Raw genomic sequence first — 25,866 nt, 5'->3', positions numbered from 1 at the left:
ATACGACAGATAATCGAGAAGAATGTATGCATGTAAGTTTGTAAATCGACAATACTCAAATAAGAAGAAAGTATAAATCAGAAGTTATAACAAAAATGTATAGAAAATTAAAAACTATAAAATGAAAAGAAAAAATTAAAATGCTATCACAGAAATAAGAAAGATTTTAGAGATCAAATGGTCAGTTCTCACTGATTTCACTTTTCTGATTCAGAGTAAGGATTACAAACAAGAGGAGGAAATGTTTCCAGCATAGAAAAACTGAAATACACAACCTGAAAAAACTGCATTCACATAGTAATTGATGAACTAATTATAATTTCTTTTTGATTTTTTAATTTCTTTTTTGACCAACTCTTTTGTTTTATCCCAATAAAAAGGTTATTTTCATAATTGATGTTTTTCATTTTTAGGAGAGGATTTATAAGTTAAATTTAAATATTTTTCTTATTTTTGGAGCGTGTACTTTTACTTGTTACATATTTAAGCAAAATGTTCAAAATAAAGCAGTAAATAAAATATATATATAAAAAAAAAAAAGAATCAAAACATCTGAGTTTCTTTTGGAGTTTAAACCTGTTATTTTTAAAATCATAGTTTAAAAAATAAAAATACAAATAAAAAAGGAATATTTTCAAATTTACTCCATCCTATTTCTATTGTTTTAGATGGTTGTCTGAAAATATTTCGGTAAGTATTATGGCTTCATGGGATTAATACAAAATATATTTAACGAAAATATCTTATATTTGTAATTTATTAATGAAGTATTGTTTTTGTTTTATCACATTAGATTAGTATAGAGTAATCTCTATTTTTACGAGGTTATTTCAAGATATTTGGGCAACAAAAGAAAGGAACCCACCGGACTTCAATAATTAAAAAAAAAAAAGAAAACAAAGCATAAAAAATTCCTTTATAATAGATGGTTATACTTACATATGTATATACATTTCATTTCAATGTGAGCGAAAGAATTAAAAATATTTAAAAAATTTGATCAAATAATATTAAAACGTGAAAGATCGAATATATGGATAGACATACAGTAGATAAATACTACAAAAGACAGATCTATGAAACAGAAATGGATAAAAACCGCTAAAGTCTTTTTTTTTTGTCCTATGCTTATCCCTCCTCCCTAAAAAAACATGTGAAGAGTAATTTAAAATATTCACAAAATTATCAGATTTAAACTTTTTTGTATTTTTTTGCATTATTTTAAAAAAATCGTGCAATTAACAGATCTCAATGAAAATTCTAGTACTTATTTAGTTATAGATCAATTAAAAATACCAAGCGAGTCCATTTTTTGGTAATTTCAAGAAACATTCCTCCTCACAAAACAAATTTTCTCAAACATTTTTGTCATTTTTAGAAAGATAAAACCCATAAAATATCTTAGAGTAAATTATCTTTTCCCTAAGGAATACCAACACCTCTCAAATATAAATAAAATATAAAATGTTTAGCAGTTTTGTAGTGTGCAAACCCATGAATGTTCAGGGTATTATTGGGGATGTTGCATGCATATTCATTTATATAATATACAAAATGAAAGCAAAAAGAGGAGAGAAAAAAATTTTTTGAGATGGAGCTAAACTAGTTTTGAGTAAAGTTATAAAAGTGGTTTGAAATAATAAATTATTTCGTCATCTTATATATATATATATATATATATATATATATATATAAAGCAGAATTCGATGTGTCTGCTTTGTTACAGGCAAGATCTAAAAAATAAATATTCCTATATGTTGTATACAATATTAAATTAGGTTATTTCTTCTGTTTCGCAATGACTTTTGACCTCTACTTTTAAAAACCTTTCTTAGCCAATAACTGAACAGGAGAAAAATATAAACAACATGGCTGACAGATTTTACTTTCAGCATTTACCATTTTATCTTTTTTGACAACATGCAGGTGCAAAATTGATTCAAATTTTATCAAATATTTTGACAAAATTAGCCAATTAAAACAAAACAAAAAAAACAAAACAATTTAATTCAAAATGACAATTTTTGTTTTAAAGCCACATAAAAAAGAGGAGTTCATTATTAAAATAGTGCTTGATCTATGTTATGACAAAGAACAAAAATGTAAACTTTTAAATCTGGAATATCTACCTTTGTTCAATTATTTCTTTGACTTACTGAAGCTGCAATAATTTCAGAATACATCAACCAATCAAAATCTGAAGCAATATTTTTAGGATGGAAATTTTGATCAGAGTTATCAGACTGAACAATGCATTGCAAGTGGACAATAATGAAGATCTACATAAATTTAATATTAAAATAATACAGTAATTTTCCTGTAGTTAGAAAATTATAACAGACACAAGTATTAAAACTATACTCCTCTCAGCTTACAATATTATTAGTTGCACATTTTACATCAGTAATTCTGCCTACAAAAAAAAAGAAAAGAAATAAATACATAAAATAAAAAAGATAAAAATATTGAAGTAAGATAATAAGATCCCCTTAGACATTCTGCCACTCAACCTACATAATACCCCCATCCTCTTTATGAAATAATTCTTCTGCTAAACTACATACACAGAAATAAGAGTTGGCAAGAATCATTTACATGGGAATGGCATGTGTAAATACATATAAAGTTATGTATGTTATGTGCATTGGAATGTATGTGTATATACATACATTTTGTTTTTCCATTTCTAAATAACCAATTCATCTTTGTTGGAAATATTATTTGGCAGCGATATCGTTTTAAATGTAAGTGAAGATATAATTTGCCAGATTAGAGTTAGTGTTATTAGGTACAATTGATGTATGTGTTTTGAAGTCAGCTGTGGCCCCATATGGAATATATATGATTGCAAGAAAAAAGGATTAAACAAGGATTTTTCAGTTGCAGTCTAATGCTTAGTGAAAATACATTTAATGTCAGGTAAACAGGGCATAGAAGGTTGGCAGCGCTTAGACTCCCATAAATGATTTACTGAGACAACATGTTCATGAGTTTCAGTAATTGCTATTTTCCTCCCCATGAGGACAGAGCTAGACACAAAATAGTTTTTCAATGTGGGGGAAATCCAACTCCCTAAAAATGGGACTCTGGATTGGGGCAAAAATATAAATGTCCTCAGTCTAGAAAGATTTCTCCTTTACTGACCAAGGACAGAACAGATAATTAGAACAAGCTTTACAATAAAATCCTTGTCGTTCATCTTAATGAGCAAAACCTCAAGCAAACATCTTCAAATTTTGATCTATGAGCAAGGTGGACAATGATAACCACCACTATTATGAGTACATCACTAGATTTAGTCAAGTAAAATAATTTTCATTCATTCAACTGGAAAAGTTTAAAAAAAAAAATAAATAAATAAAGGGAATGGGCATTTTGCAAATTCTTTTTTAAAATGCAGAAGAAAAATCAAAAGTAGTAAATGTTGTGCACAATGACTTTTTATACAGCATTATTATAATGCATTATTCTAAAAGCTTGTCTATTTCAGTCCGGTAAGCTTTTCATCATGGTATTTTGTATACAACCGTTTTTTTTTTTTAATTTTTAGCACCAGTTCTGGAGCCCTGACCGTTTTAATGGTAAGTGAACTGGAAAATAGGAGAAAATGATTTACTCTTTTCTGTTTTGTTTTTAAATCTTTTGCTTGTTATGTTATTTGGTTTCTTTTAATTCTTTGATTGGTATTGAGAATTCAAAAGAAAGGAAAAAACAACAACAATACAGAGAGACAAATATAACAAACATACAAAAACAACATTCATTCATTATTATGTTTTGTTTAACAATGGAAGACAAGAGGAAAAGTGCAAAGGAATTGAACTGCAGTGATGAATGTCACATATACTGGCCATTTTAAAGAAAACAGTCCATGAAGGAAAGTGAAAAAAAAAAAAAAAAAAAAAAAAAAAAATGATCATAGTACGTTAAGAAAAAAAAAAGAAAAAGTAAAATAATTAAAGCAAGTAAAAATAAAAATGAAAATACTTAGAGAATGATCCTCCCCCCAAATGGAACAACTTATTTTAAAAACGTTGATCAATGTCATTTTAAAAATCACCAATATAATGATAAAAAGGTGATTAATATACAATATATATGAAATGATTTAATATGACACAAAACCTCTACAATATACAAGTATGTACACTTAATGGCAAAAAAAAAAAAGAGAAAAAGAAAGAAAGAAATGAATACCTTCATTTAGGTTTTCAATTTTAATGAAAGAAAAATAAATGGATGAAGGGAAAGAGATTAATGAAAGAAACTTGTCTATACAGTTCAAAGATTGACATTTTCTGATTATTGAAAACTCCACAAACACAAATGGACTGTTAAAAGAACATGGATTAAGAAAGACTTGTTTAAATGGCCGATAAACTTTACAAGATAGCCATTTAATGAATTGTGGTAGAAAAGATTTTTGCTTTTTACAAAAATAAAACAGTTGGACAAACGAGACAAATACAACAGTAAAAACGGGTAGAGTTGTATTGTAACACATTCCACAAGGGTAAAGGGGGAGAAAAAAAAGAAAAGAAAAAAACGGAAGGTCACAAGAATCAGTAGATATTTAACAATTTTTTCACATCATCTTTTTAATTTAAACCTCAGATGTAAGAGCTATAGAAAAAAGAGTTTTGGCAGAGATGGGATAGCCACACTGAAACATTTGTGATTCCCTAATGTTTAACAAACAATGAAAGCATACACGCAAATCCATTTGACTCCAAAAATTTGTCTGCAATGCATTGCATAAACTATAACAATATAAAAAGTGAAACAACTAAAAGTAGCAGTCATAGAGCAGAGAGTCGTGTCAGGAAAGGAAAAAGATTTATCTGAAGATTAGACAACCTTTACTGTTAACAATAGTAACAAAAAAAGTCATATGGTAATTTCATGTTAAGTAAAAAGATTAAAAAAGTTTTTGAAAATTAAAACTTTAAATTCAAATTTAAGCACTCATTTTTGTATTTTTCATCAATAACAGCAATTGGAAAGTTATTGCTTTAAAAAAAAATACACAAAAAATAAAAAAGTAAAATAAATAATCTATATACATAAATTACGAAACTTAATTGCCAAGCTGCTTTCCCATTCAATGAAGATGTGACACATCAATTATAAATCCCCATAATCCCCTACGTGGTATTGAATCTTAATCTAAACACTGAACCCTGACTTTAGGACCAATCTTAAGGTAGATGGTTCTCAAACACTATACAAGAAATAAAATATATTTTTAACAAGTATTTCATTTTGTGTTCTTACAAAAATGATGTAGCATGGTTTATGCCATTATCATTTATCATTTTTGGAGTGGTGATTTCTTCTTGAGAGCACTGATCAAAAAAAGTATTTTTAAATCCTATGTTTCATTCTTTAGCATGGATATAATGACTATATCAACAACAACTATTTGCAACTGACTGGAGGACTTTCATAACCTGACTTTAATATTCAAGTCAATCTTAGAAACCTGATATAAATGGACACTTCAACTGGTAGACTATAAAACACAAACAACTTAATAAAAACAATAGAAATGTAATGGATCTGTGCAAAAGGAAAGTAGCTTATATGTAAATCAGTCCATTCACCCCTTACCAACTACAGAGTAAAGATTTTAATGCTTTAAAACAAAACTTACTTAATTTTATTTTCAGATTGTATTTTATGGAAATTGGTTATCAGCATATGGTGAATTAAATGCTGGTAAATGGAGATTTTGCAACAAGATAGAATGACCCTAGTCATGTCTACATATTTTTGAAGATGCATTCTTACATGTAACATTTAGATTGATATGCAGCATTACAAAATTTTAATGAATAGTTGAAGGATGTTTTTTTTTCAATGAATAAATTTAAAGTTTTTGCAGTTGATGATAAAACACTTTAGTTTTATTTGTTCAGAAACAAGGGGAAAACTCCCCAATAACTATTGATATTTTTTTAAGGGGGGAAAATAATGGGAGAGGAAGAAGCTTATAAAACAAAAGCGAACAGTACTCCATTCAATCTGATATCAAACCAATTAATGAGTTGCGTAGCCATGATTGATTTACAGTACAAAGATCAAAGGTGGAGGTGGGATTACTTTTGTTAAAATTTCATTTTTAAACACATTATTTAACAAATGGTGATATATCTTTTTGAAAAATCTGAGAATAAAACAGTATCTCTTTCCTTGCACAATAGATATAAGGTAAATTGAAAACAGAAGAACAGATTCTTATTAAGAAAAGAAAACAGTTTAAGCACTTTTTCAAATTATTTTCAGAGAGAGCGATTACATTTTTTTAATTACTGCTAAAAAAGAAAAAGAAAAAAGAAAAAAAAAAGGGTGTGGAGATAATACCAAGACACTGAATTGAAAATTACAAATAATAGCTAAAATATAGTTTAATTTTATTGAATAATTTTCTATGCAAATAAAATCAAAATATAATAAGATAGATAGAAACTTGATGTTTAATTCAATGTTTAAATTAACAATATGTAGTGTTTTGCATGAAAAACCTTAAACTAGCACAGCGCAAGTGAATGTGTTTGAAAATTAAACGGATATGATGGTGGACAGATCATTTGCTAAGGTCAAATGATTAGAATAAAAAGAAAATTATTTTTAGAACCATTTGCATATTTTTACTCACATTTTTCCCTCAGAATCATTCAAAAACATTCACATCAAAACAACTTTTTTAAAGTTGATTTTTCAGTCTATTTAATGACTTGCATAAAAGTGCATTTGCAGAGCATAATTAAAAGTAGTAAATGGAAGTATGAAATAGTCATTTTTATCGTTTCTGCTTTTATCAATACACAAAAGAAATTTGATTAACTTGTTTTTATATAATTTATAAAACTAATTTTTTTTTACTGCTTTATTTATTGGAATAGCTTTGAAATTCCAATGTAAAAAAATTTAAAATTGTTGAAATAAGTGTATAGACCCAGTTAATTCCCCAAGCTAATTAACCCTCTTCAAAATAAAATAAAACAAGCAGGGTTTTTTCAAATAACTACAAAATTCTCCCAAAAGTGTGACCATTTCCATTCACCAAATCGTTCGAATAGAAACAATCAACAAGATTATTAGGGGTAGGGAAAAATATGCAAATGATGCATAATTATACAGGTTGATATACAAACAAGAATGTTTATATGCAGCAATATATGGACAGTGAGCTGGAAATGGTGATAACAATTAGATTAAGACATTCAACATAAACAGCCCCTCGCCCCAACATCTCGCTCCCCAAAATAGGTTTATATCTGTTTATCTAGTAAACAAAGCTTTTTGGAAATCCACAATAAAGAAAATTGAAAAGTTGACAAAATTTGATGAAAAAGTAAAATAACAAACAAAAAAGTAACAAAAATAAACAAAAACAAAAAACAATAACAAAAATACCCACCCTTCCAAAAAATAAAAATAAATAAAAGATCCCCAAAGTAAAAATAGAGATTTGAATTAAAATTTTTAAGATACTAATATAAACATTGACACTTTTTTAAAACAATCATCCTTTTAATAAAATGTTTTAAATGAGAAAACAGTCATGAAAATAAGTAAAATTCAATGTAAATTCCAACTCTAATTTAAGGGAAATAAAAATCACTAGAAATAAGAGAAACATGAGGATATAAAAATATTTGGAAAAGTATTTTGACACAAAAAGTCACATATATGTTAAAAACGTAACACATATTGGATATATAAATACAGATTAGTATTGGAAAAGATTGGCAAAATATTCTCTACAAGACAAAAGCATGCGTGTACTGAGGCTTAACGCACATCTTATATACTGGTTCCATCTAGTAGTAATAGTAGGAGAAAGATTTATAGTATAAAAATATATAAATTAAATTTACAAAAAAAACTAATGTTAGCATCAATACTATAAGAATTGTTTAAAATCTTTAAAAAAGAAAATTATTTTAAAATTTAGTGGCTGCAAAGAGATATTAACAACATTAATACAAAATTTAGTGAAGATAATTAGTTTTCAATCTGACATTTGGAGAGGTTTCATTGGTATTTATGAAATGTTTTATTTACTGTAGGTAAAAGTAGCAGTTTAATTGAAATATAACAGAATGGTTCTTTTTTTTGCGGAGATTAACAATGGTAGGCATTAATGTTAGGCTGTCTTAAATAGAAACATAAAAGGGATGATCCCCCCCCATAATAAAAATGATACATGGGATGAGAAAATAGAACTCTCCTGTTATGAAGAGCTAGATATTTTCACAGAAAAAAAAATTCAATTGAAAGTTGTAATCTCAAGGAATTAATATCATTAACAAAATGGCAAAAAAATGAACTGGGTTTTTACAAAAATTAAAGACTAAAGTTTGAATAAAAGTAAAAATCTGTGTGTCTGTCAACACCCAGTTTGTATTATTTAAAAATAAAAACAGATGAAATAACACTATATATATATATATATATATATATATAAATAATCATTATTATATTATTTTATAATAATTTATATCTAAACGAAGTCATGATATAGTTATTTTTAAAATAATGAATGTTTTTGTAATTAAAACTCAATCTCTTTAGGAATCATTTAGATCTATTTATTTATTATATTGATATAATCTTATATATATATACATATACATACATTATACTGACTTTTTATTTATACTAATGTTTTATGGGTAATATAACTAAACAAAAGATTTATTTAATCCACAAGACTGGATATAAATAAAGAATATTATAAAGTGAAAAATAAGACTTATACTGGATTCTAGCCTGTTTGGACTAAAATATTTTGCTGTTTTTTTAATTTTAATGTTTTTGTAGGTAATATCACTTTACCTACAAAAACATTAAAATTAAAAAAACAGCATAATACGTAAACATACTGTCAAAAAAAATTTGACAATATATATATATATATATATATATATATATATATATATATATATATATATACACTTTATAATTAGAAAATTAAGAATCTTTAAAGAGAAAGGAGAAAAAGAGAATAATAGAAATGTCAGAAAACGTTTGAGTATTTTTTACTATAAAATGTTTAAGAAACTAACAAGCAAATTTATCTTTTGTGGTAATGTTAATACTGAATGGAAATAAAAACTGATTTCATTTAAATATGATTAAGATATTTATTTCAGTCATTTACTGCCTTTGACATTTATTAGGTTATTGTTAGCGAGTTGTGACATTTTCTGTGCCCCCCCCTTCCAATTGATGATTATTTATCAAAAATTAAAATATTTACTGTATCTAAAATAGAAAAGTGGGGAATTATGAAGTGCTGTTAGCAATGTTAATTCAATAAATCTGATTTCATTCACACAAAATTCTAAATATTTAAAGATATTAGACCTTGTCTAACAAAGAAAAGTCACATAAGCCCCCCCCCCGCCTCTCCCTTCCAAAAAAAGTGTTCAATTGTATGATTTTACTAAGACTTAATTTTTTTCAAACTTGTTGCAGGGTGAACGATTGCTAACATGGCAACAGAGCAGAAAATACAAAGACAAACAAAAAACCCAAAATAATACTGTATAAGTACCATATTATTTGTGTACACCTCCTTAGATATTGTTATTAGCACATCTTTTGTATATGTATGCCCCCCCCACTTATGAGACAGCAAATAAAAAAATAAATAAATAAAAGACAAAAAACGAAAAGAAACCATCTAAGCAAATGACAGGCATGAAAATTTTGAAAATGAAACAAATATCAAGAGAGTTGGGATAAGAATTAATGTGTAAAATATCTACATACATAGTCATGTGTGTATACTCATATATACCCATACTTAAAAGAATGTGATGGTGATGTAATGATGCATCTGCATGATTTCATGCAAAAGTCTGTTTTATACAAGCAAAAGATACTTGCTGATTGCGACTATCATATACAACACAAATATATGCGCACACACACAACAGTGTACACATACGTACCTACATGAAAACAAACATGTAAACAGTTATTGAACATGGATAATTTTAATACATATTGAAAATTTATGCAGAAATATTAACTTCAGTATGTGTTTTTTGTATGTGTGCGTGTGAGCATTACTTTCGCTAAATTTTTTTTTGTTTAAGAAAAAAAAAAAAGAAACTTTTGGCTCGGAAAAAGCAAATTGTTGTTTGTATTAATCTAAAAAAAAAAAAAAAAAAAAAAAAAAAAAAAAAAAAAAAAAAAAGATGCGGCCAATTTGTTTAATCCAAAAATAGCGATATAACATGAAAAGATTTTTTTTAAAAGAAATGTTTTCAACATTTCTAAAATGAGCTGATATTAAAAGAAAAGCATGAGAATAAAAATAATCATATATATATATATATATATATATATATATATATAAAAAAGCAAAAATAGAATTAAAAAAAATGAAGTTCCCAAATGATAATCCAACAGTAATACAAGTATTATTTTTATTTCATTACTTCCCTCCATACATTTTCTTAACCACTAAATTAACTCAATCCTGTTGATCCTGTTGATAATATAGTGATTTGATATCTTAATTTTTTTTAAAAATTATCCAATTGTGAGAATTCAAATGTTTCTAAATTTACTTTTTAAATAGTCAACTATTTCAGATTAAAAAACAAATGATTCTTGCCAATCCTCTATAATTATTGTTATTGTGTAGAAAAACAAGCTTTAGTGAAAACAATAAGCAAGTTGGTATTTTTATTTAGAATTTTCAAATCTTTTTATCTTATGAACTGAAGCAAGGGGACGACCATCTTGAAGCTTAAATCGCAACTAATTTAGACTGATGAAGTCATTTTTTTCTTGCTGTTACATTTAACTTTGCCTCATGTAAACATTTAAAACCGTAATCATTTACAAACTCTTTTCCAAAAGATAATTTTTGAAAATCTTAAAACCTAAAAAAATATTTGTTTTCACTAAAACTTGCGATATTAATTTCTACGCAATAGTCTGCATAACACAAAATTGCAATTGTATTTAATGGGTATTGTTATATCAAGAAGTATATAAAAAATATAAGACCCCCTCCCTCCCATCAAAGAAAAATAAAACAAAAAATATTTCAATATAAAAATTAAAAACAATAAATCTAGTTAAAAAATTCATTTTGCTCCTTAATTTTTCTTAAATTAAATTCATTTAGTTAGTGAGAGGGTTATCAATTGGTTGAGGAAGAAATAAAAAAGAGGGTGAGAAAGGAACTATTTTTTTCAGTCGGTGAAGCATGTGCGAAAATCAGTATCAGACAAAGCAGTCAAAGTTATGTCCACTCAGCGTCTGTAAACATAGATTTTTTTTATTTTGTTTTGAAGCGAACCAGTTAAGCTGAATTATTGTAACTTAGCTTTTTTATGGATTTGCCGAAAGAGCTTTCAAAATCAGAACATTAGCCATTAAATATAAAACAACAAAATGCATCTGAAAATGAAACCTGGTGGTGAGGTAAGCAAATAATAAGCAGAGAATAGGAGGGGAAAAAAAAAAAAGAAATAATATTGAACCATTGTTATAATGCTGATGAATCCCCCAACCTCAATTATTTAAGATCCCTTTTCTCTATTTAAAAGTTAATTTAAAAAGTTAGGGGAATTAATAATTGAAACAATTAAATTAATGTCTGTTTGCAATTACAAAAAAGAAAAAAAAAAAAAAAAAAAAAAAAGACAAGAGAATATATATATATATATATATATATATTTTTTTTTTTCAGAGAATGAACATAATGTAACAGGAAAAAAAGGGGGATTTATTACTGCACCACTATCGCCTCTGGCTGACTGGGAAATCAGTTAAGTTAAAAATTCACCACAAAAAAATGGTGGTGAAGGAAGATAACTCTTCACAGACGAAACCAGGTTTTTTTTTGTTTTTTTTTGATTTGGCGGTCATCTTCAGTTTATAAATTTAAAGCAGTTTCTCTTAAAAAAATCATTTTCCTTTTTACTTGATTTTCACAAATTCTTTTCACAAGTAAGAAGGATTTTGCTTCAAGACATATTTATCTTTTTCAATATTCATAGTCCAAAAATCAGTGTTAGGTTTTCATTTCATTTATTTTTTTAAACTTTAATTTCTTTTTATAGAAAACTCCTCATCTGCCTCTTCCATCTGTACCTGTATTATGTTCATTTTTCTCCTTAAATTAATTTCCTCTTTAAGTGAGCAAGCCATAGGATTTTTGGTACAAAGTCAGCAACATCATGCACTCCATGGTGAAAATAACAGCAATAATCATTAGTTGATGTAGCAAGGAGTAATAACATCCACTGGACCCACTAAATACATCCTTGTCAGCATTTGCTTGTACCGCCACAGAAATATCCTTGATTTGCGAACACTTAGAGTATGTGTAGACAAAAACGCCATGGTTTAATACAGTTTTGCCAATATAAATTTCCAGCGTAATGAAAATGGGGAGAAAAAGGCATTTTTTAAAAATCTTTTTGATTTGCAAAATATGACAAAGAAGAGATGAACTGTAAATCACAACAGACTTGTTTTCCCCCCTTTAAATCCAGGTATTTGTTCCAATACATTGTGTCCCATTTTATTAATAAAAAAAAATTCCCAGCGCCCTCTGTTTGCTTCAGCAGCAACAACTTGAAATAAATAAAAAAAAAATTGTGTTTTAAAAATAATTTTTTAGAAATTGTTTTCTTTAAATTTCTGTTTATTAATTCAAGATTCACAGAGTGCCAGAGAGCTAACGAGAGACAGAATGAAATTCCACAATTTCCAAGCTGAAAAGCAGATCAAGTATGTTTGTCATTGCTATAATCATGTCTGAGGATACTACCAGTGTTGGTGCCACTACCACTTCCCCCACTGCTGGTGGATGAGGACGTTATTGTGGAGGACTGATCAATGGTGGTGGTGGTGCTGCTGCTGCTAGAAGCAATGTTGTTGCGATTCGTTGACTGTGGTTGATAGCTGTGCTGAGTTGGTGACTGTGCAAAAGAATAGGGTGATTGTTGGTGTGAAGATGAAGGAGACGAATGGGACAGCAGTTGAGGCTGGCCACCAGAAGGCACAGAGGTGTTGATGGAGGTTTCACTGTGATAAGCAGATGAGGAGGTTGAAGAAGAGGGCATCCCTGCTGAAACAGAGGTTACATTCCCATTGGATGATGAGGATGATACAGATGAGGATGACACAGCAGTTGTATTGCTGTTGTTACTGCCACTGGCATTGGCACTGAAAGGCCCCGGGGTAAGGGCTGATGGTGTCAATGGCATAGAACTGCATTCCCCTTCAGATTCTGCAACAATTTGGGCGGATTGCGCCATTAACTTCTGGCGTACTTCCCGAATCTTCAGCTGCAGCATTCCCTTTGTAGGAAACATATGTGAGTGTCTTGTGTGGAAGGCAGCTGTTGCAGCCGCTACAATGATAGAAAAGAGAACATGAATGGGTTTTTTTTATCAATTCAGAAATAAATATCTAAAAGCTTTAACCAAAATGTGCAATCTCTGTTTAGAGGAAAAAATAAGAATCATAAGATATGGAAACAGTAATATATTAAAGCAATTAATATTTAAATGTCTACACAGAAATAAACTTAAAATAGCACAACTTTATCAAAAATAGAAATTTTACAAACATACATTTGTATATGTGCCTTCAGATTACTCCCAAAAGTTTAAATAATAGAATGCCATCTTTACTTCAAGGTTGTTTTTTTTCTTTCTAATTACCATTTACTGATAAAAAAAACCTTATTTTTATATACATGAGTGTGTGGCTGTAAGTATGCGAGTTTTTTGGTATAAAATAAAATGATTTGCCTGGTCGTAAAATACGCTTAAACATATTTTAATTTGTCCAGCATGATTTCAAAAGTAAAAATAAAAGTATTCGGGTGCCATCAGCTAGAATCAAAACCGAAAGCAAAACTGTAACATTCAAAGCTGGTGACGTTATCACTCTACCAACGTGACACGCATATCAACTGATTGTATAATGATTTTTTCAATTTTGACCCCTTAAAAACTATTTTAACCGGCTAAAACCCTATAAAAGAACAGTCCATAAAAAGTCCAATCATTTGAGGCCTCCCTAGCACTGTTCTGCGACTTTTAGTTTCGGAAGAGATGGAGTTTGAAAATATGGAGACAGACAGACAGACATAGAATTAGATTACTACGATGGGATTCGGGTTTCATTTATTTGATTATCTTGGAATTAAGAAAAATTCTTGTTTGTTCTTTCTCAAGATCACTCATCAGTCTTGTTTAATGTGAAATGCTGATGAAAATGTTTAAAACCAGTAATCGAATGGTTAATGGTAATGTTCATTGAGATTCCTTTTTAAAAATATTTCTGGGTGGTTTTACAAGCTGCTTGCTATTTGATAGACTTTGGCTGTATTGAAATATTTATTTTTTTCTGCTTTCTATATCTCCTTTTCTCACTTCAGCTATGAGATAATAGTATTACTAGTGTTGATATTTCCTTATTGTTTATGGTGGACTATTTCAATCTAGAGTTTTGTAGTTAGTTTTATTTCCTTTAACTGCTAATAAACTGTCAATTATGTGTTTTTGGAGAGAAAACATTTTAAATTTCATTTTTTTTAGCCTATGGAAGATTTATCTTACTTTTTTTGTTTTAATTATTGTTGAGCTGAGAGCACTTACAGAGAAGAAGGCTGAAACTGTAATGAGGGAAAGAGAGAGGATGAGAGAACCCAAGAAAAGGCTTAACAGATCTCAACACTCCCTTTACCTTATAAAGATGAGTCAGCCATCTGATAAGGTCATGGGGTAGGGACGCACTGCCTGACCTTTTTTGTCCCGGAGGAGGTGGGGTGGGGTGCTTATTGACCAAAAAAAAAAAAAAAAAAAAAAAAGACAAAGAAAAAAGAGAGACAAGCAAAATATGGATGAAAAAGGAGGAAGAAAGAAAAAGAAATACATTGAAACCCTGTTCTGAGTAGTCAACAAAAACGAAGCTAAGCTTCATACCCGCTGATGAAAAACTAAACTGAGCAAACTTGTTTACAATGGACAAAGAATATTACGAAATAACCCAAAACAAAAACATGAACTACAAAACTTATAAGTCAACATTTAAATTGATCTCAGTTAAGATGGTATTGTCTGAAAGACAGCTTTTGTCAAAAGATATTTCACTGGTGAATTTGAAAAGCGAAATTTGCCAATGCAAACGATTGAGTAGAAGATCGAATTTGTCAATGAAAATGGCTGTGGATCGAATAGCAAAGGAAATTAGGGTGAATATATTTCCCAGAGTTCTTGGTGTGCGTTTTGAACATAATGAAGCTAAGCTAACCAATACGCCCCGGATGAAAAACTAAAATAACAAAATTTGCCAAAGAAATCCCACATAAAAAAAGAATGAACTGTAAGTCCTATTTTTCTCTCTCGTAAAATGAGTAAATGTTTTTTGTTTTGCCCTTTTCTTGTCTATTGATATATTTTCCACTCAGCATTCATAGGAGCACCCCCCCCTCTCCTCATGATTTTTTTTTTTGGTTTAATTTCGACCTTTTTTATTTTCTCCCTCTCCCCATGCCTCACAGTCTATTTTTGTAATAAAATTGATTTAAACTTTAATATTCGTGTTTGCGTTCCGTTTCTTCCACTGTGCTGTTCGTTCCTTCATTCCATATTTTACGGGATCTTGAAAGAGCCGCCCTATCCCCTCTTGTTCGGCAAAATATATCAAACGAGTGATAGACAAACTTAGAGATTGATTACTTCTGGACTTAATTCTAAATAATGACTAACTTGAACAATCAAATAAAAGATTGGGACCAATATGCTTCTTCTCATGGCAAAGAGTGAGCGAGAGTAGAATGAAAGTGTCATGGAGAATTACAGGGTGGTCAAAAAGTCAGGTAACATTTTAAAGAAAAACAATATTAGCAATACACGTATATTTAAGTACCATACATTGAAATATAAAATGAAACAAACATGAAATATGTTTATTTTGTTAATTGTCGTCCATTTCTCTCTATCAATCGCTGGAAGCGATTAACCACTGATTGTGTAACACGTGTAATCATGTCAGCTGATATCCGCGCAATCTCCTCTTCAATAAATTACTTTAAAGACGCTATTGTATCAGGCTTCTTGCCATAAACGCTATCCTTTACATAGCCCCAAAGCCAGAAATCAGGAGGGGTAAGATCCGGAGATCTGGCTGGCCATTCAACTGGGCCACGGCGACCAATCCATCGTTGTTTTTTCTACCTTTAACATGTTACCTGACTTTTTGACCACCCTGTAGATGAAAATAATCAACTGCTACTTACCTGATGGAAACAGACCATGCTCGTCAAAGAGCATCATCACTAATTGCCTTCTTTGATCTAAAACACGTCTCAGTGTTGAGTAGTTCACTGGGGAGCTGGGTGTTTTTGGAGTACGAGGAGAGTTCACATCAGAATCAGTAAAATCTAAGTTTATGGATAAAAAAATGAGAGAAAAAATATAATAGCAACATTATGATAGTTTTAAAGTTTTGTAAATGTTAAAATAAAAGAATATTATGTGAAATATTATTGATAGATGTTACAGTATATCATCATTTTTCTAATATAGCAATGATTTCATATCGAAATGGTTTTGCGATCATGTTTATTAGTTATACATATAAATTAAATTTGTACTCAATTTTTTCCTGGCAAGCATTTTAATCCTTTCTTATTCCACGTGCTTAAAATGAAACTGAATTTCCAAGAAATTCATATTTGCAGAACACATTATCATGAGACTGCTTTCCTACAGGCTATAATTTGTCTTAAAATCCAATTGCAACAAATGTCATAAACTATCCTAAAAAAATCCAATTTTGTTCATTCAATTCACCATTTTCAATCCTTTCATAATATTCATCATTCAACTGACAATCTATCCATCTCATTAGCCTTTATCTTAAAAAATCTTGATAAATTGGTGACTTAATAGTAGATAATTAAAAAAAAGTTAAAATCCTAATAACTCTTCCAGTAGCAGTGCTGGAAGTATGAATTCATGTCCCCTCTCTAATCTCCAAGGGACTACTCTTTATAAACTAAGGAAAATGCTTAACGATCCTAAGAGAATCACAGAAAAAACAAAAACGAATAAAGACTAGTTAATAATACAAAGATAAGTAATTAAGGCTAAATATAAAATAACTGCAAATAATATCAATTAACAACACACATCTGATATTAATAAATTATGCATCTAAAACATAAATTAATTTCCAATTTCTGCCAACCTGTTCCGAATACAATAAAACCTGCCACGCATGCTTGAAAGTTGAACACATGCCTGACGAAGAAGAGACATCCCGCTTGACACAAGTAATAACATTCCATATATAAAATATTGAATTAAAAAAAAAAAACCCCCAAAAAAACCACATATGTACATGGTTATACATATACACATGAATTGGATCAATAAAACTACATAGCTGGCTCTGCCATTATATCTTAAGTTTCATCAGTTTCAGTTTGTCCGTCACACCTTTTCATTGTTCTGCCTTCTATAAATTTAAATTTCTTCTTATATACACAATAAACAATGCTTTCAGCAAACTACTTTAACCTATTTTGTTTTTATTAGCTTGCCACAAATCTAAATTATTCATTATTTATGACATCTGTCAGTATTTCTACAATAAATTTCAGATTTTGTAAAAATGAAAAGCTTTCTCATTTAACAAGTAATCCCTTAGTTTCAACTTGCCCATTTTTAACTAGAATGGTAAAACCTGTATCATAACTACATCGTTAAATAAAATCTATTATTTTCAAATTATTAATTAAAAAAATATGATTACAATAATAAAAAAATGAATGTACAAACTATTTGTAAAATAACCTAATCATAAAACCATCTTGCAAAATGACCAAATTTAGCATAAAATAACCCCAAAAAGTTTGATATACCATAAAACAAAACTACCAAAGTGTTGACTGCTATCGATAAGTTATTGACCATAAATGGAAATCTGTTTTTGTTTTAAGAAAACACGATTGTAGTATTAGTAGTATTAGTGCCATTGTATGGATAAACCACCTGAACTCTAGAAAATCTCGATCCAGAAAGGAGATAAAGATGCTGTGTACAGTTTTGAACAAATTTTGAGAACAATACCTGATAAAATGGCAATTGTATAATTATTTATACTCCACTCCCATCCATTTCATAAATCATGCAAGAAATAGGAGCAAGATATACTGGGTAGTCCTGGGAAAGTAAGGACAAACTTAAACTATAAAAAAAATAAAAAACAGAAAAAAATAATTGGGAAATAAGTTAAAGGTACTTTCTACAGGAGAAGACAAAGATCTCTCATGCCTTACGTGAAAACCGTGAACTATCCAGGATGGTTGAGAGATGGGATAGGTATCAATCAGTAAGCTAGGCGCTATCATTTTTGTGTTCCAATACTATCACAACTAGCGGGACATATGGAAATTCCACAGCAGACTCTTTTACTTGAAATATACTGATGTTAGCATTCTGTAGATCAGCCTAAACGGAGACACCCTGATATTATTGTAGCTCTTTTGTTAAAACTGCAAAAGTATTTATCTAAGCTAGCAGAGACGCCCAGCATAGCCCGGTCATAAAAAATGCTTAAATATGATATGTTAATTTATGTAGATTTCATATATATTATTATAGTCAATTTTCTATTGATTCTTATATATTATAAAGTTGTGATTTCAAAAATAAAAAAATATCTATATAACTTAGGTGCATCAGCTTGAATGAAAACAAACCAAAATTTATGAAGAAGAAAAAAAAATCTATATATATATATATATAAGTTGAGTTTCTTCAGCTATAATCATAACCGAAACCAAAACTTATGAAGAATCATTGGTAAAATTATTTATAAAAAAATTAGATGATTTGAGTGCTATCAGCGAAACTGAAGCCAAAACTTATGAAGAATTCTCAGTAAAATTATTTATTACAAGGAATTGAAGGTCATAACAATTAAACGACAATCACTCGGAAGAAAAAAAGATGTAAGCGTGACACACAAAATAATACACGCTATCGTATTAATATATAGATTTCTCTATCATGCTCATTTTTGCTATCCATGATCATGAAGACTTGATGGAAATAACTTATTTAAGGTAAGATATAGGGTGACCAACAAGGTTGCCAGATTTAAGCCATTGTGATTCTTTTTGTTGGCGATATCATCATCATTAGTTAAACATCTGTTTTACATGTTGGCATGTGTTGAGTGGCTTTTAGAAATTAATTTTTAAACTTATCTTTGGCCAGATCTTTGAATATCCCCATTTCTCTCAAGTCTATCCTTGTCACTTCTTCCCAGGTTTTCTTTAGTCTTCTCAACCTTGCTACCATGACTGTTTTACATTTACTAACACAAGCACTCATCCATTTTTTTCCCATGCGACTAAACCAACAAAGTCTCCTGTTAAGTACATATGAAAAACTTTTCCGACATTGTTTTCAAACTTTTGAGGATTTTCAAGTAAATAATCAGGGAGTACATTGATGTAATTCCCCCTGAAAGGCAGAGTTATGAACTTTCAAGAATAACCAGATTGAAGTATTGCCAACAACAATTGCCATTTCTGACATAATTTTTAAAAGAAAACTATTTTTTTAGTTTCTTTTTCAAAATATAATCAATTTTCTGCTTGCACACAATTGTGTTTTTTCTATTCAAAAATGTTTGAGATGTTCATGCCAACCTTGTAATTTATAACTAGTCGAGGTCAAATGAAAAATGTTTGCTGTTATTTACCTATTTTCTTTAAAGCTGCATCAGAAAGAGATTCTAAATTGAAAGAAGATCCGAAAAACTGGTTGTCTTCCGAATATCTCGGTGTTTTTGGAGTACCAGCTTCAGAGTCACAGATCTTGTATCCTGGTGATGTAGCAAATGAATCCGCGATACTCTCCGGGTCGGCAGAGTCACATCTTGGCATGGCTTTCCTTCGATAGAGATGCAGCAATCCACGTGGGCTCTGAGGGAGGGGTGTAGTGGCATCGACATGGTCAGGCGTATATTGAGGCAGCTGCTCAAACCTACGCTCAAAGTCGACAGTTTCAAGGACTCTGTAACAAGTAAATTCAGAGTAGTAAGAACATTTAAAGAAAAATACACTATAATATAGATTAAGTGTCAATTCAATTTTAATAAGAATTGAATGGTTTTAACCTGGATAAAATACACATCAAACGTAATATCCATTTCTACATAATTTTGAAAATTTTCTCTAATATACAACTGTTGAGAAGATCTTACACTTAAAATGATCCTTATTAAAAATGGATGACAATAATTCAAAACTTATTGCACATTGTAACCATGCTGTAAAAAGAGAGTATTATTTTTTCAGTATTTCTCAACTACCAACTTTTCTAATTCACTTGAAAATAAGCACAATTGTGTTTACGAAGACAAATGCTTCCAGTTAACTGCTGCTGCTTGATATGATATTGTTCAGTTAACATGTTAACAGAAACATTTTACACTACAAGTTACACATGTATATTTAAAAAGAGAATTTACTCTACGTGTATATATTTTGTAAACACTAAATCCAACATTCATTTCGTTTGCAAATTTTAATTCTCAACTTAATCTAAAACTTTTATAAGCAAGTTCACTTTGTGAGAACAATTAATGCCTTGTTTACATAACAATACCTTTGGATTAGTATATGTTATAGCTAGCTATGGAATAGTGAGTATACAGAATTAATGTATAAACGTGATATTTGTGAGAGAAAGAAAATATTTTTAACAATTATGCAAATGGATCAAGAATATATATATATATATATATATATTTTGTTACATAAACAAGCATTTGTGTGAAAGTATATTAAAAGAAAAAAATATACATACATAGATTTCTCTGAATCATTTCAACATTAAACCTAATTATACTCTCAGTATGTGTGTGTGCAACAATCTTCACTCGATTTCATATACATAATGAAAAATTATTAGTTGAATGTTTTTCTTTTTGTTATTATAAGGTGCAGCGAACTAAGTATTATGGTATTCGTTTAATGCACAGTTAGGAATTAATACAGAATAATCATCACAATACCACATTACTCTGTAAGTATGGCGGCTTTTGTTAAGAGGCGCATTTCCTCAAAACCAACAGTGGAAGTGATGTCAGACAAATTTTAAGGTACGGATCACCAATTGTATATAATGTATTTTTTTAAAAGCAAATATAAAAATAGAAGTTTTATTCAAACAGTATTTATTTGAATTTTTATAAGAAAATTATAACCTTTATAAGAAAAATATGTTTATGCACTTTTTTTTTTTTTTTTTTTAAATAAAACATAAGGTGTTGGCAATTTTTTTCACATCAAACATAATAGAACCATTATAAAAGATATATATGAACTGTTTTTCTGAATTTATTTATAGACTGTTTTTTTTCCCAATAAAATGATTATGAACTGTTTTTTTTAAAATCAAATAAAAAAAACAGTTGATAAATATATTTAACAAAATCTTGGAAAAAAAAGTTTATAAATATTTTTTATAACATTTTTATGATTTTTCGGATATCAAGCAATGTAATTTCTTATGTTAAAAATGGTGGCTATTGTATGTGCAAGCTAAAAATATGCGAATGGCTTTGTAAACAAAGAAGTGTGACTCTTCATGAAAGCCAGTATGACATAAATCACTTATCACAAGTCAACGGCTATAATTTTTGCCTGTTTTTAACAAGTTAAAAAGCTTACTGTTTGCATAATATTCAAAGTATTAACATTTGCAAGTAATTTTAATGTCTTTAAACTTTCAATTAAGTAATCTGATGCAATAAAAAAGACTTAAAAATAGTTTAAATTAAAAAAAAAAAACTGAAGCAAATACTATTGCTTTTGGTAACAGTTACTTGTACGATTTTTTTGTTATGTTCCATTTATAAAAAAACTTAGATGTTATTATGTGTTGATAGTTAAGTAGTTTCATTTTATTAACACAGCTCAGTTTGCCCAGTCATTGAAACTAAGTTTTATATGAGTAATTTTAATGTCTTTAAACTGTCAATTACAGAATATATAAAATAGTTTAAATAGTGAGCATATTTGTTTGAAAAACGATTCCAACTTGCAATGAAAAATACGAATAAAATAATTGTAAATAAACAATTTCAGATGTAAGAAACATACAATTTTTTTTTATATCAAGTTCTAAATTTCTATAGAGTTTTAATCATGCACAACTTGGGTAAAGAAAATATTTAAAAAAAATATGTAAAGCAAGTATTTTTTTTTTTTGTTTTATTTACATTAAGCATATTTGTTTTGTCTTTTAGTTTGAAAACAATTCCAACTTGCAATGAAAATACAATAAAAATTTGGGACACTGAAAACGTGCATGGTTTTTTTATTATCTTTGGTTTTGTTTATATTAGAATTCTTAAATCGGAACTCGTAAACCGGAAGTGGATGGATGGTTTCAACATTCAAAATGATTTGAGTTTTATAGTATAATAGATAGAATGATTTCTTTATTTCTAGTTAGCAAATCTGAAAATAAAGAGTTCTTTCTTTTGTGATTTTTGTTGTAAGTCATTTAAGTTGATGTTTGAATTCAGCGGCATGCGTTATGCACAGTTTTTTTTGCTAATTCTATGTTATTCTACTGCCCTGCTAATGACGAGTAACTCTGCCAGTATGTTTTAAAACATTACAACATTTGGAAAAATGTTTTTTCCTTTTAAATCAACAAATATCTAAAAATAATAACTTGAATGAGCATTCCAGGTACAAAAACATTTTTGTTGTCAGCAAAACTTACTTGCCCATTCCATCATCTATGCTTCTTTTAAAAATGCTCCTTCGTGGACTGTTGAGACTGGGTGATGTCAATGTTGACTGCATCACATGAGAAGGGACAGGAATTGGTGGCGGAATAAACTTTTGTTTTGTCCTTTCGGGCTTCTAGAAACAACAACAACAACAACTAAGTAATCACATAAAAAAAAACATCTTATAAAAAAAAAAACTCAAGACATTTGCTGAAGAATAAAACATTCTAAAATGTAAAGATCTGAAAATTGTATAATCTACATTTTCTTTTAATTAAATAATCTGATTAGATATTGTGTTTAAATATAAACATAATACACAAAAAGATTTTTTTATGGTCAAACGATACTTAGCTTTCAAAATCTTATCTTAAAAATAAAAGTTTTGGTAAATAAAACAAAAAATGGGTAATTAAAAAAAAAACAAATAAAATAGCAAAATTAAAATGACTTGAATAATACTGTGATGAGGCATTTTTATGTGCACAGCAAAGTTCTATAAATCACCTAAAAAATATTAGAAGCCATAGTTATTAATATGTGATGACCATCTTTGTATGGGCAGAAAAATATTTTCACAATTTGGAGTTGATGGTAATTTATATTTCTCATCATACCATCTATATAGAGTCTGGATGATCTCCATGTTCCCAATTTTCTGCCTTTCTTAGTGTTACTCAACATTATCGCTGTCCATTCTTGAATATTATCTTCATATCTCTTTCTTTGTCTACTCCTTCTTCTTTCTCACAGTATGGTTTCTTGCAGGATTGTCTTTGCAAATCCTGATGATTAAGCGCCATACAACAGCATTTTCCTTTTTTTCATAACGACCTGACTCCTTGTCTAGGTGCATTTTTCACTTTCTCATTTGTAACGTGATCTTGGGATGAGATGTTGAAGAACTTCTGGAAGTATCTCATCTCGGCAGCTTATATCCTTCTTCCTAGGCTAGCATTTAGAGTCTACAACTCGCATGCATATAAAAATATATAAGCACAAACACACAGAGGAAAGAATTTGGAATCAGTAGGTTCCTGCTGATGCATGTAGTTTTATCTTTTTAGTTAGAATGTATATACAACTGAAACTCTTGACCAGATACAACTCTGTGCACGTAGTCACTACAACAAATTCTTTGAGACCACTGATGTGAGTTACAAGTTAATTATAGAATTCAAACTGTTATAATGGCTGATCCATATGAAAACTGCCACCAAATTTCAATTTTTTCAAAATGGATGAAATTACCATTTCTTGAGTTTTTTTTTTGTGAGTATCATCCAATCATTTATTCAAAATTGGGTTTGCTTACTGATTTATTCTTTTCTGTATCACCAAGGCAAAGTAAATCAAACATTCCAATGTGGTATGAATTTCTGATACTCACGTGCATTAACCTCAATGGTGAAGGAGGTGGTGGTGGTGGTACTTGGCTTTCTTGAATATGACTAGACACTGAACCAGACTGACCATCGGATGAGAGATCTTTAGGTTGGGCTTCACCAGGATTTAACAAAGGAGAACATTCTTCAGAACTGTCCAGCAGCTTGTAAGTCTAAAAGAATTTTAAAAGAAACAAGTAAAATAACAGTAAGCACTGACAGAGTTTTTTTTTTTTTTAGAATAATCAAGATAGATTTTCAAGTTTCTTAAAAGTCAATATATTTCATAGAAAACCATTCAGCTATATAAATAGCAAAATATTTTATAAAATTCTAGTTATTTCTGAATATATTTCGATATATATAATTTAATTACCTGTGTATATTCATCTCATGAACAAATTAGAAAAGAATAATATTTGAAATAAGTTTAGGAATGTACACTATTTTTTGTCTACAAAATGTCCACAATTTTTAAATCAGCAAAAATAGCAACACAAATAAGGGAGATAATTGCAACGAGACATTTTATAAAAAAAACATAGTAAATCTATCTGTCCACTAAAGCCAATTACCTAAAATTAAAAATGTAAACATAGAAAGCACACTTTGTATTAACAATAATATTCGAAATCAGTAATAAGTTTAGGAATGTACAGCAAAGGCTTTTTTTACCAGGGTTCTCGGGCAGGGGGTTACTAGTTTTTAGAACTTTTTGTATACTCCCTAGATTATGCTATCTACAATTTGTGAACAGAGGTCGTCTCTACCTTTTATTTGAGCGACTTTTACAAAATTCACGCTATTTTGTCCTCTTGCGTGTTTTTCATATAAAAACGAAACTAATCGAAAGCAGTTTCCTGGCTTTCGTGCTAGGGATGTCCAGAAAGCAATTAGCTTTGATCACTGTGGGGGAAACCCCTCATATCAGAAAATTGCTATTCATTTGGACACTCCCTTTTTGTGGGGAGCTGGTTTTCCCCAACATCGTGAGGAAACAAATAAACAAAACGGTGGAAAGCTGAACTAAAGTTCATTTCTCCACCTGCATGAACTCATTCACTCAGCAAGTCAACTTTTTGATTGACATTGCTAAATTTGAATGCTTTTCACTTCCTATGGCTTCATAGCGTAGCGGTAAGATGTCACTTTTTCTTTCACTTTCTTCTCCGCCTTTGCGTCACAGCCTGCCTGCCAACACTTTTTTTTTTGTGTGCTTAACAAACACTGACACCTCCGGGCAACGCCGGGTACCCCCACTAGTTAATAGAAGAAAATACAGTAAAAACAAACAAAAGAAACAAAAAGAAATAAGTTAAGGAATAAGAAAAAAAAAAAAAAAAAAAAAATTGCCTAAGAATTTTTGGTGGAGCTGAAAAATATTGCCCCCCCCCTTTTATTTAAAAAAAAAGAAGTTTTTTTGTCTTTTTTCACCAGATTATTATAGAATGTACACTAATCTACCAGATTATCATAAAAGTTAATATTTAAATATTTGTATGGAGTGTTCAGTTTCTAATGCAACATTAGAAAGTTTTTTCCAGTGCACCGGCACCCATTCATATATTTTTAAGAGAGGTGTATATAGAGGCAGTCCTGGAATTGGCTTAAGCAGTTTTCGAACTGAAAATTACTTTATTTCATATATTTTTTTAAAGAGGAT

The 25,866-nt window shown here is 29.3% G+C and overlaps 1 protein-coding gene across 1 annotated transcript in view; it reads right to left on the bottom strand.

Moving 5' to 3' along the window:
• Positions 1-11,708: 11,708 nt before the first annotated feature.
• LOC145277868 (uncharacterized) overlaps positions 11,709-25,866 on the bottom strand; it is a 198,825-nt gene continuing 184,667 nt past the window's right edge. The window contains exons 18-22 of the mRNA XM_080129825.1: positions 24,209-24,376; positions 22,809-22,951; positions 19,771-20,084; positions 16,292-16,435; positions 11,709-13,393 (exon numbers count right to left, since the gene is read on the bottom strand). Coding sequence (XP_079985951.1) covers positions 12,765-13,393; positions 16,292-16,435; positions 19,771-20,084; positions 22,809-22,951; positions 24,209-24,376 — 1,398 coding nt within the window. The 3' untranslated portion in view covers positions 11,709-12,764. The remainder of the gene's footprint in view (positions 13,394-16,291; positions 16,436-19,770; positions 20,085-22,808; positions 22,952-24,208; positions 24,377-25,866) is intronic.

The sequence above is a fragment of the Euprymna scolopes genome, chromosome 6 (genome assembly GCF_053919585.1).
Source record: "Euprymna scolopes isolate OS-2025 chromosome 6, ASM5391958v1, whole genome shotgun sequence".
Taxonomy (NCBI): domain Eukaryota; kingdom Metazoa; phylum Mollusca; class Cephalopoda; order Sepiida; family Sepiolidae; genus Euprymna; species Euprymna scolopes.
This window is presented reverse-complemented; position numbering and strand designations above follow the sequence as displayed.